Consider the following 13495-nt stretch of genomic DNA (forward strand, 5'->3'; position numbering starts at 1 on the left):
ATGTTACAGAACTTTCTGAAAGCGTTTAACATAAATTAGCGGTTTATTATTTATAACTAAAGATAACAGGGTGAACACTAAACTATTTTAAGCATATTTTTATACACTTTTGTTTAATATTTACATCATCTCATATATAAACATTAAATAATATTTTAAAAATTAATTATAAAACAATATTAATGAAATTCAAATAAATGCATTAAAAACCTTTAAAATTTAATCTTAAATTTTAAAAGTTTTGTAATGTAAATTACTCTAATTTATTAATTTGAATTTATAATATTAAGCTACATAGAGAAACTAATTTTAATTATTTTTATATACAAAAAACTAATTAAATAAAGGCAATTATTTTATAAATTAACATCAAAACTAATGTTAATTTATAAAATAAGATTTCCAAGAAGTTGTCTGTTTATAAAACGTTACTAAAATATAAATTATCTTCGTATTAGTTAAAATATACAAATGATAAGGTCGAATATCATTTGTATATTATATTAAGACAGAAAATTTTAATTAAAATATTATAGAAAATTCCTTCCTGAGTCACCTTAACTATTGTTTAAATAAAAGTTATTTAATAATTATTTATCAAATTTTTCTTTCTTTCTGCATATTCATGTACTGTACATATACTGTACAATAACGACGTGTAAACTTCCTACAGGAAATATATTAAATGTTTATAACGAAAACTACACAAATTTTAAATTAAATCGCTTTTAGTGGAAAAATTTTCGATAAATAAGCAAGATATTTCCCATAAAATTAATAGATTATGAGTAAAAGATGGATTATTAAAATAATATTTTAAAACCTCTCATAATTTATAACTAATATACAACGTTTTTAAATATGTATACAGTACAGTATATATTAAAAAATAAATTAGAAATTGTATATAATTAACATTTAAACCATTTATACAAACATTTTACAGTTAAATTTATTAATAAACTTTATATAAACTATAAAGAGTTAACACTAAAATTCTGGTTAAAACTATGTTAAAGGTTAAAAAGTCAAATTAAATATATTAATAATTAATCCTTAATTATTTATAAGTATCCTTTTATAAAGAAGGATACTTATAAGCCAATTTTACAATATTTAAATTCAATAATGTATTGCAAACACGCTATTTTTTGAAGTATTTATACTCTAAAAGAACTTTATATATTCGTAAATTATTCTACTAAAGTTTTATAATTTATATGCATTATGAGATTTATTTATGAAGAAAAAGGAAGATAAAAAAAGGAATGACGTTTGAAGAGGGTGCAACGAGAATTGGATGACTAATTCAAACACATGTGATAGATACTATCAATTTATATGCTTGTTATTGTCGTCGTAAGGAACGCTTCCTTGGATTTATTAGAATTTACGACATCAGATAAAGACGCTTTAGGACTCGAATTAGTTTATTCGGTGTCGTGTGAGTCAAAAAGGATCCATCCGAAAAGTATTCAAAAGCCTAGCGCATGTTTTTGAAAACAGTTTAGAACTAAATAGTATTTAATTCTTTCATTTAAATACCCTCAATTTTGTTGGAATAATTTTGGATTAATTTCGATTAAGTCCAATTATAATAAACTTTTTCATATGCAAAAGCGAGTTTACGAAAAAAAACTGAATGTAACCTTGTGACATAGTTTAATGATGCAAAAAAAAACTTTCCCCGAACCTTTAAAACTGATTGTGTCGCACCATATGCTATAAAATTTTATATTTCTAATTATTATAAAATGCAAAAAGCTTACTTTTGAGGGCAGAGACAGGTTATATATATATATAATGTGCAAATGCTAATAACGAGTGAAATCCTCATTAAGTCTGACCCTATTCGAGATATGACACACGACTCCCCTTTATTTTCCCTCCCGTTCAACCTTAAACCATCGAAATTTAATAGCATCAATCTTCTAATAAACAAACCTCCTTGCAAAATCTCAGGAATTTTCGAAAAAAAACAGGAGTTGTTAAGCTTCAAACAGGGTAAACAAAATCGTGCCCTCACACATACACGTTAACATCCATACATACAAAAAAAAAAAAAAAAAAAAACTTCGAACTTTTTTGCATTTCTGGCCGTTTCAAGGTCCCCTGAGTCCACAAATGTAAAAATCTGAAGGTGGGGTCATTTATGTTTCTGTCTGTTATAAACAACAGAGCCGTGAAAGTAAAAAAATACTAACCTGTTCAAAACGTAACCTGCCAAACTAAAAACCAATTTGGCAGGTTTCCGTTAAAATGCGATTACCATTTACGCATGTATTATTGTGTTTAATTTTTATTTAAAAGAATAAATAAAATTTTAACATTAAATATAACTTCGCATAATATTAATATGAAGCTATCCGGTTTGTCCAGTTTCGTTTATAAACGTGAAAGCACTAGTAATTATTATGCGGGCTGAATTAAATTTACTTGATATTAATTATTAACGATAGTTAATGAAAATTATATATAAATACATAAAAATACCCTCAAATAAACAGATATATAATAAGTTTATTATAAAATGTTTATATATAGGCTATATATATAATCTTTCTCAAGAAAAATATATTTAATAAATAAACTTTATAACGATAAAATTTCCGACTATAAATCAAAGTTTACAGATTGATTCATAGATCATAAATTATGCAATTTTATATATATCTTCGATTTAATATTCCTATAATAAATATGATAAACAAAGGATGGGGTTTTTTCTAGTCATGTGAGGATGAATTAAGTTTGAGAAAACAACCAGTAATAGTCATACGACAATACATAGCGTTTTACGAAAGATATCAGCATGCATGAAGGATATTGCTTCACCTGAATACACTAAACATTTGATCATGAATCATCATTGCTATCAATTGCGTAACAAATAGCACTGCTATATTAATGAGAAAATGGTGTAAAAGTTTAGTTCTATAGGAATCAATCGATAATGATGGATCCAAGATTCTTTTTCGTTTTTGTAGTGGCTTCATGCTGCATTTTTCTGACTTTGGGACAAGACGTCGCTAAACATGGTTTTGGAAATGATTTTGATAAAATGAGCAAAGGTGAAAAGGAAACAAAGTTTGGTAAGTTATTGCTTACTCTAAATATATATATATACACTGTATATATTTGATATTATATGTCTTGATAACCGGTTTGTTTGTTGATATTTTTAATACAACTAAAATGATAGAACTAAAATTATAAATGGAATATTTTTGTGTATGAAATTAGAATTACTTTTTAAGCATTTTCTTCTAATTTCTAAGTCCGAGACTAAGTTAAATAAATAAATAATAGACGTGTTGAAATTTTAAATTAAATTAAAACGTTTAAATTTTCGTGTGTTTTTATTATCTTTTTCAAATTAATTAAGTCTTCAAAATAGCTCAAAATATATAATTTTATATTTGAAAATATAACTATAATATTCAGTATTTATATTCCTTAGTTCAAAGGTTACTTATAAATTTATTAAATTAAAGAATAAATAAATGATTCGTTCAATAACATTATTTATTTATTTAAATATTTGAAATTACGTTATAAAAAATTTATAATTTATTTAATTTAAAATATTATTTATATAATAAGAAGGAATAATTAAAATACATATTCTGTTACATATTTATTTTAACCAGTTATATTTAATTAAAATAAAGCATTGTTATACTATAAAAACTAAACTTATATTTTAAAATTTTATAAGTTTATCCCATTTATAAATATGTCTTTAATATTGTAATTTAATTACACGGGAACAGAACCATCGAGAGAGGAAAGCTGAAATTTTTGGGGTTCGTAGTGGTTGCCACGCTGTTTATTTTATTAATGTTATTTATACTAACAACACAATTAAATAAACAAATAAATAAAATCTTTAAGAGTCCATCTTATTATGAAAAAATATTCTCATATTTTATTTGCTCAAAATAATGGTAAAGGGGAGGGCCACTGTACTCATGATCTCATACAAGCACTCGAGAGCAATGCATGGGAATTAAACTATAAACTCATAAATATGTATTAATGTGTATAATTTAATTTTTATAAAATAATTTTTCATATATATTTTTATATAACGTTGTAAAATCCACTCTCAATTTATTTAAAGGTAATTTTCAAAATTACAGATAACGAAATGAAATGTATTGAAAACTTTTTTCATTGTTTGATCAGTTCAAATCGCACTATAGAAAGAGTGAGTGAATTGTCAATTTTTTCCATTTCTTATTCTAAATAACAATTAAAAATTCTACAGTTAAATAATATTTAAACCAATGAAAATATTATCAAAACTATTTTTATATAAAAATGTCTAAAAATTATTATAATATTAAGAGAAAAATATAAATATATAATAATTAATTTAGACCATTTCGTAGTTATTTAAATTTTCAAATTAAAATAATTATTTTTAATTATTAAATTATTATTTTTTACTGCCTTTAAATTTACAATGTGTTTACTATTACACATTTTATAATACTCTTCATCTTATAAATAATAAATATTGCTTAATATGGATTTCATATGTGTATTTTATCACTAATTCGTTAATAAGTTAATAAAAAAGAATATTATTATTATTATTAAGCGTTAAATATGTTAATTTATTATGCATATTTAAAAAAAAAATAAATATTAATCTTTAATTTAAAAATAATAAACAGAGGCATGGCATAATGCATAATATATTAATTCTCAATTTAATTAATTTAAATGGATTTTTTTAATAATATATTTACTTCTTTATTTATTACTTTTAGTTTATGAAAGTTGATAAGGAATGTTGCGCAAAAACATTAAATGATAGCGACGATATTTGGTTTGTGGTAAGTTTTTGTCATTTAATTTCACCTTTATAACATTTCCAAATTAAATAGTTTCTAAATATAATTGTTTGTAGTTAATGTTTAATATATATTTATATCACTGTAGTTTTGTACTGCAATTATGAAATGTTTAAATAGAGTATTTATTTTTAATAGTAGAACATAAAAAATGCTTAATTTAAAAGCAATACTAAACCTTCTTGAAATAATTTGTATAAATACACGGGACCAAAATAATTCTCTAAAATTCAATATTAAAAATATTTAATGTAATGTTTAAATAAAGTAATTATAATAAATTGAAGAGTAAATATTTTTTTAATCATAACTTAAAACTTTTTTTAGACATTCAACCTCTGCGTGAGTTGGCACACTTCCAGAGTAAGTTTTATATAAATTTAGATATTACAAATGATATTGTATTTTGAATTCCATACTTATTTTATAATTTAAATATTAAATATAATTTTGAGCAAAACAAATTCAAAATATTAAAACCAGCAAAATAAATAATTAAAAAAGTTTATAAATAATGATAATACCACAGGTGTTGTACCATTATACCCTAACATAAAAGTCCACAATCATTACACTACAGAAGGCATCTGTATTTAATATTTTGTACGTCACATAGTCAAGAACGTTTTAACACAGACACGTACAGTACACTAACAGCACGACAAAACAGTTTTTAAATGTTTGCCTCAACGTAATTCAGTAAACTGATTTTGTGACTCAACCGATTATTCAAGCCTTTTATTAAATATATTCCAAACAATTCATATCAATTTCCAGGTAACTTCTCGAATTGTTGACCCCTCTTCAGTGAATATAATTATCATAAACCAATCGCATCCATTACAAAACCTAAACTGTTTCATATCTCACTATTTATTACAAATGGCGACACCAATTTTTACATTTATTGGAGAGAATTTTTGAGCAATTGTTCATATTCATATACATCATATTCAGTATAAAATGCATTCAAATATCACAATTACCTCTTCACTTCTACCGGTTTCGTTCATATCAGTCTCTAGTTAATTTTTCTTCATCTTGTTTTATTTGTCTTCAATAAGAAATACATGAAATAACTCCCAAACGATGAAAGGTAATATAATTTTATTAGAGGATTTAGGAATATTTGTATTAAATAATATGAATTTAAATGATATAAGTTCGTATTCATTAAAAAAAAGTACTTTTGTTACTAAATATGTATTTCTTTTTATATATTTTATTAATTTTTAACATGTTTCTTTTTTAACTTTTTTCTAATTTATAGGAGGTTCGATATTGTATTTATAAAACTGGACGTAGATGCAAATATAACATTGCACATTATTTCGCAAGAGTAAGAATGGCATTTTTTCAATGTATATTTTTGAAGTTGAACTGAATATAGATACTAATTTTTTATAAATTTTTCTTCTTGTAGACCATCCCTGATTACTTACAATTTGAAAAAGATATGATGGATAGAATAGATGTAAGATTTTAAAATTAAATTATTTATGAGAAATTTAAATGTTTAAATGAACAGAACAATTTAAATTATATTATTATTTTTTTTAGCCTCGACCACAAACTGCTGAGGAATGCAATGATTCTTTTCTACAGTCGTTTGGTGTACGTATACATTTCATTTCCTTTAATCCCTAATAATTGCGTATTTAAATTCTTTATTTTCGTCAATTAATTTGCTAATCTTAATCATATTTCAGAATGCCTTCAAAGAACAATGCAAAGTTAACACTGATAAAAATTTGGACCCGTTGTGTAAGGCAAGCATGGTATACTAAGAAGAGAAATCAGCATTGTGACTTACATACCATAAATTTATATTCTGTAAATTAATTAATACTTCACATAATTTTCGAGTATAAAATAATGATAATTCTTAATCTATAATTAAAATTAACAGGATGAAATTTTTGTATTTCATTTACTTTTCGTTTAATAAAAATGCTTTAAATGAGTTTTTTCTGTGTTAATTTAATTTTAGTTGAAAAAAAATCACATTTATAAATTAAGATTTCAAATGCTTTACGTGTAAAGATTTTCTAATATTTTAACTAATATTTTAGTAAAAATTTAGAAAAATGTAAAAGAAAAAATTAAGAAAATATTTTCTTCAAATAATTCAAAAGGTTAATTGATGCAAACAAATACAAACTTGCATACCAGCATTTTGGATATAAAAATTATTTATATTTATTGTTAAGTAATTTAAATATAATCATAATAATAATAAATTGTATAAATCAGAATAACTGTTCAATAATTTAAATAAACCAGCAATGAGTTGCTCGACTTTCTCGGAAACATTTAAAATTTTCGTGTCGCCATCTGTTATCATATTTTATTAAAAATTTTATATTCTTATTAATTTTAAAATGGTAAAACGCTTAATTTTTAGGGTAGGGATAGGTTTTATAAAAAATTGTAAATGCTGATAACGAATAAAATCGTTATTAAGTCTGGACCGTACTACTAGAGATACACACAACCCCCATAATCTCTCCATCCCTTTGGCCATTAACCACCAAAATTTAATATCATCAATTTGCATAATAAACAAACCTCCCTGCAAAATTTCAGAAATTTTTCGACAAAAATCACAGGAGTTATTAAGTTTGAAAGTGAGTGAACAAACTTGCGCATCCCCATACACACCCAAATATCCATACATACAGAAATTACCTCCGAATTTATTTCATTTCTCGTCGTTTTAAGGTGTTCTGAGTCCAAAAATGTAAAAATGTTGAGGGATCCTTTTTTTTACTGATTGCCGTACTATCCCTCAGTTATATATAACAGCGGGGATAGTAAAAAAATCTCAGACGAGTAACGTAATGTTCCTGGTGAAAAACACAAGGTATATTAACACACAGAATCAATAATGTAGCGCCATCTCTCGATATTATGAGATTTTTGTTTAAAAATCAACTTTTATATTTAGTCTTCGTCTTCAGCTCAGACTTATAATTTCAAAATGTTCGATCGCCTGATGAATTTTTGAGGAAATTTAATGATTGGCACTAGGCACGCGGTCAACGAAATTTGGCCCGATTTTTATCTAACTTGGCATGTTAGTACAACTAGATGAGAAGAATCACTGATTAAATTTTGAGATCAATGCATTGAACATTTACGTTAATTAATTATCGCAAACACATTAAAATCCAGAAAAATAGACCATTTAAACCAGCGGATGACGTCACGGTGCTCTGCTAGATGCATAGATATTGGCATGTTTTAAATAAATGACCTGTTAATCCAGAGGTCGCCAAAGTGGTCGATATAACATTATTGGGGGGTCGATTATCAAGCTTAAGCTAAGGATAAGGGGAAGCTAAGGATCAAGCTTATCCGTCTCACTAATTGTAAGTTACAAAAATTATTATTAACAAATATACAATAAATGAAAAAAATGCAAAATTAAAAGAAATGTATTAAAATAGTAAGTGCTTTGTTTTGCTTGTAACAGAAACTTTTTGGTGGGGGTCGATGTGAGGTTTCGAAAAGTTGTAGGGGGTCGACGATCAAAAAAGTTTGGCGACCTTAAGTTAATCTCTTGTTTCACCGTTCTAGTAATAGCGAGGCTGCGGCCGGCGTTTTCAACCTGAAAACGTGTACGTCGGATGTTCAGCGCCGCCATCTGTAAGCCTAAAAGTTTGACAATGGCGTTTGGAACGTAGAGCATGATTTCACCGATGTTCCAAACGCCATTGTCAAACTTCTAGGCTTACAGGAAGGAGGCGCTGAACGTCCGACATATACGTTTTCGCGTTGAAAACTTCGGCCGCAACCTCGCTAATATTATCCGAGTTAGTATTTGTCAGTTGTTCATTACTTAGAAATGTCGCGAATGTTAATTAATATTTATAATTCCAAAATAACCGATTGTCTGACGAGATAACTCAACGAAATATCGCCAAATTTTTTCAAAACGGCATATTAGTATAAGATGAGAGGTGAAATTGACAGACCCTGGCTCTTCGCTTAGCGCAAAATGGAAGGCGATTTGCAATAAATTATGATAATTTTTAAATTTTTTAAAATTTTATAAAGTAAAGTTTTATATTTTCAATTTAATTTTTTTGAACTAATATTTGCTATATTTTGTTTGCATATTTTGGAAATTTCCACACGTCACTGTATGTAGTGTCAAAGATGACGGGTAAAAATATGATTTCACGTATACTTGGAATTTAGATGCTGCATGTCGATTGGCTGAGACAGAATCGCCACGCGAAAATATACGTTGTCCCTGTCTGTGGTCAAGGTACTCAAAAGCAATTCTATTCGGAAGGTGATTTTCTTGAGCATGAACAGTAATACTCTTGGTTATTGCGAGAGAGTAAAAGAGGTTCCCGGAACCCCTCCTCCTCCGGCTTCCAAAACAAAAAAAGACTCTGATTGTTGCTGGGACAGAAATAAAGTTTTATTTACAATAAAAGAAAACGACAGGAGAAGGTGAAGGGGAACATATATATATACATATATGTGAAATTTAGACAAACAACATTCCTAAACCGTTAAGACAATAAATTTACGAGGGGTTGCGGGGGAGACGAGGTGAACAGGAGAAAGAGACGAGTAAGGGGAAAAGTAAGAAAAGACGACAGTTGGTGATGGCGGGAAAGGAAGAAAGGACAAGAAGACGTTACGAAGGCAAGAACGTTATCATTCTATCAAGACGGTTACGACGGTTACGAACGCTGGAAGATTATTGTCATTTCTAGTTCTCTATTTCTATTCTTTATTCCTACATATATATATATATATATATACATATAATTTTTCCGTTGGACAAGGAGGTTCCTGGGACTTCCTTGGGGTCTTCTTTTTCATTGATGGCCGTTGACTCCTTTATCCCGGGATGTATTCGATTCTAGGCGCACCCGGATCTTGGTGCCAACAGATCTCCTGAAAGATTACGCTGAGGTGGCTCTCCCCGGATGTCGTTTCCGGCCCTCCCTCAACTCCCGCGAGGTCCAGCAACTGGCGTCCACAGCCTATCCCAAGTGAAGGGCCCGCCTCCTGCTCCCCTTGCACTAGCGGTGATTGCACAGATCCGGAACAAGTCCCCAGGGTTGGCATGGCCTCTTAGTCATCGTGGGCCCAGTACTGGCCCACCATTTTCTCTCGAAGGGTTCTCCCATAGGGAGAAGCACGACTGCCAGGTGCCCCCAGGCTTGACAGGCCTCAGCCCACCTGATGACTTTTTGAAGGTCACCCCCTGTCAGAGCCCCCTCATCCTTTAGGGTTCCTCCCCAAGGAAACGCTCGTGGTTCTCCGTCCAGCGCCCACTGGTCCCCTCCTCACTAATGTGGCCAGGGGCTCTTCTTCCTCCCCTTGGGACTCTGCTTCTTCCTTGCCTTCCACTTCTGGAGGAACCCTCTCTTTCATCTTCCTTTGTCCTCTGACTGGTCGGATGGACATCGCGGCCTGGTCCCTGAGTAGACTCTTCACAACTATATAAAAGAAGACCAGGCACTCCGCATGGTTTAACGTGGCAGAGAGGTTATAGGCCACCAAATGAGGAAGATCTTCAAATGTCCTCTGAGGGAGCCCTTTCTCCAGGCTAATTTTGGCCCGGAAACGCTTCGTTTCCTCCCTTTGACCCAGGTACCGGAGGAGAAAGTAAACCATAAGGTGGTTTTGGCCCTCCTTCTCCTTCCTCAATAACCTGTCAAAGAAACCGGCCATTTCTCCATGCCAGCCAGGCGACATAGGAGCACTTCCTGGTCAGGTGCCATTCAACAAGGAACATCCAGAAGAAAGGATCATCTCCTGCATGAGGTCCAGATGTCGACCCGCCAGATGGGTCGTCATCCGGACCTCGTCAGCCCTCCAGCACTCTGGGTCCAGCACAGGGCAGGGGCACGTCCTAAAGGCGCAGTTCCCCTCGTGGGCTCTTCTCTCCTGCGCCGGAACCAACTCCTGACACCCTCCGGCCCTGACACAACAGGATAGCACCCTAAACTTGATTTAAAATAAAGTATAATTCTACAGTTTATGGAAACTGTTTAATTTACAAACGTTTACGGTTTACTTTATAAGTCTGCCTCAGGTTTTATTAAACTACGAACTTTCGAAATCCCTACAGTTTGTAGTTTCAAACTCAAAGCAGCTACGACCAACAATTTCGTAAGCGCTGGACGACACGACGGTCACTCACCGAATGCTTTCAATATGCTGTTAGAGTAATCGTTACAAAAAAGTTTAATTTGCATAAATTTGAGATTTTGTTATTCTGAACAACATTTCGAATGAAAATCATTCGTTCGGACGCAATTTTACTCTAATAAGTGGTAAAAGCAAGGAATAGGACCCCCACCAAGTTTTACCTATCCACCCGCAGGTTTCGTCAGCCCTCACTGATAACGAGAAAGGCTTAAGTTTAAAATTTGAGCTCTCTAGACCCAATGGCGTTCTTTCTCTAAGAGCATCTGCACCGCCAAATGAATAAGAAAGAGAAAAGATACAGCTTTTATGGAGATCTTTGCACTTTTCGATTGCTTATATTTCGGCAACTCCCTTATAGAAAAACCTGAAATTTTGCACGCTACCTAAGAAAACAAGTATCTTCCGAACGAGATATTCACATTTACTACAGACGTTTAAAAGACGAAGAAATCGGCAATTTTGATTTTTGTATATGTAGTCAGTCAGTGAATTTTCCACTTGGCGCTGTGTGACTGCGATACTGCAGAACAGCCTTTTTGCTACGGAATTGACTAATTCGGCGCTGTAAGAGCGGTAGAACAGTTTTGTTGGTGAATTCCCGAACACCTATTATATATTCTAATTCATTGTATTCATTTTAATTACTTTATCGTCCGTTTCTGTATTAAAAATATTCACATTATTATCCAAACATACACGATGACAGGGATGGAAATAAATATTGATAAAAGTAAAAACGTTTTAATAAATCTAAAAGTGTGCAATTTTAATATTTATTTTGATAAATATCCAATCTTAAAAATTAAATTTCATATTGAAATTTATTAAATATGAAGGTTTATATACACTTCAGACAATTCGATTTACAAATTTAATTGTTGAACTAATTATAATTCTGGTTCGGACGTATACTGACTACAATGACAGTTGAACACCGGTTTAAATACAGTGTGAATGTCCGTACAATATAAGTTGCCTTGTCCATTTATAGACTATTAACAGAGTCTTTAAGCTGGTAAAAACACTGCTTTATGTTTTGGTTGTCACTTTGCCGACCATCAGACTGTCGTTGTTCCTGGACGTTAATCTAATCGAAGTTGAACAACCAGTGCAGAAATGTCTGTCCATCAATTCAAAACGAAAAATCCCAATCCGGGATGAAATGTCAAGTCCAGTAAATTAAGTCGTAGCCGGGTGAAACGTCATTTCCGGGTGACAAAGTCGCATTCGGTGGAAGAGTCATATCCGGTGAAAAGTGGAACGTGGATGGAAGTGAATTCGGAAGAGAGGAGGTTCACTTTATGCAGCAGAAGAAGAGCCTTTTCCACCAAGGTTTCTTCTGCTTGACGGATGTTTTCACCACCACTTTGGACTCCCCACGACACTCCACCGTCCATTCTGCAACTTCCGGGTATCGTAGTCCCAGGTAGTCGACCACAGTCGAGGCACTATCGTCGGGAGTAATGACAACCACCCGTTTGACGCACTCTCCGCTCTCCTCGACATCTTTCGGAAGCACCCGAATCACTGGAAACGGAAGCGGAAGACGACGAAGAGCCTTCCTCCTTCTCACTATCCGCCGAGGTGCGCCACTTCTTTAAATTCTTAAAATTATCCATTCTGCAAAAGAAAGAAACGACTATTATGAAAATACAACTCATATTCGTTAGGAAAACATTCGTTTTGTTAATTTAATTTCATGTAAATTGTAGATTTCTAATAAAACAGAGGTGGGCAAGCAAGAGGTCTGTGGGAGCCGAAATGTAGGTTTTGCAAAATGCATGGGAGCCGCAGTTCTGTACTGTCATGGTAAGGCTGGGAAGGATAGCACTTTCGGCAAGAGCCGCACGTAACTCAAAGAGAGCCACACGCGCTCTCGGAGCCGCATTTGTCCACGCTTGTAATAAAAAATCATTTAAAGGAGCAAATTTCATATGGAAGATGATGCGTATATAAACTATACCAAAGCAATGTATTTATTAATTTAGATTCCATTGGATTTGGGCTTAATGAAGAGTGAAAATAAGTGGAAAAACCCCGTTCGTCGTTTCTGTCAAGACCGATCAATTGTTATAGAAATAGAGATTCGTCGGAAAATCATTGGCACTAATTGTGATATTTGGTTTAACAATGTTCAAAAATACGTAAAATTAGAAACATCGTAGTCCATACTTACCGATAAAATCTACGCAAAAGAAACAAAACTGAGAAAAACACTTGAAAGGAGAAAATTTTGATCGCACGAACTAAAAATCCAACCGTTCGCAATAACAATAACCGACCGCTCGCAAGAATATAACTCTGACAATTTGTTATTACAGAGTTTTATTGTTGCGTTGCCACGAAATTTAATATTAAAAGTTTGGCCGAATTGCGTGATTTTCTTTGCATATACTCGTACATTAATGTTAACGCCAATGTGTACCCAAAAACCTAATATTCTCGTATAAAGA

General features: G+C 31.2%; 1 protein-coding gene across 3 annotated transcripts in view; it reads left to right on the plus strand.

Moving 5' to 3' along the window:
* Positions 1-2798: 2798 nt before the first annotated feature.
* Positions 2799-13495, plus strand: part of LOC136984708 (uncharacterized) — a 43181-nt gene continuing 32484 nt past the window's right edge. Inside the window, exons 1-8 of one of the 3 annotated variants that reach the window (XM_067281804.1) lie at positions 2840-3092; positions 4143-4210; positions 4779-4844; positions 5190-5225; positions 6133-6201; positions 6286-6336; positions 6423-6476; positions 6572-6828. In XM_067281804.1, coding sequence (XP_067137905.1) covers positions 2954-3092; positions 4143-4210; positions 4779-4844; positions 5190-5225; positions 6133-6201; positions 6286-6336; positions 6423-6476; positions 6572-6649 — 561 coding nt within the window. In that variant the 5' untranslated portion in view covers positions 2840-2953 and the 3' untranslated portion in view covers positions 6650-6828. Of the gene's footprint in view, positions 3093-4142; positions 4211-4778; positions 4845-5189; positions 5226-6132; positions 6202-6285; positions 6337-6422; positions 6477-6571; positions 6829-13495 lie in introns of those variants that run through there. The other 2 variants (XM_067281805.1, XM_067281806.1) reach the window with 2 other exon arrangements.

This window comes from Centruroides vittatus, unplaced genomic scaffold, assembly GCF_030686945.1.
Source record: "Centruroides vittatus isolate TY-2023 unplaced genomic scaffold, ASM3068694v2 contig_926, whole genome shotgun sequence".
In the NCBI taxonomy this organism is placed as follows: Eukaryota; Metazoa; Arthropoda; class Arachnida; order Scorpiones; family Buthidae; genus Centruroides; species Centruroides vittatus.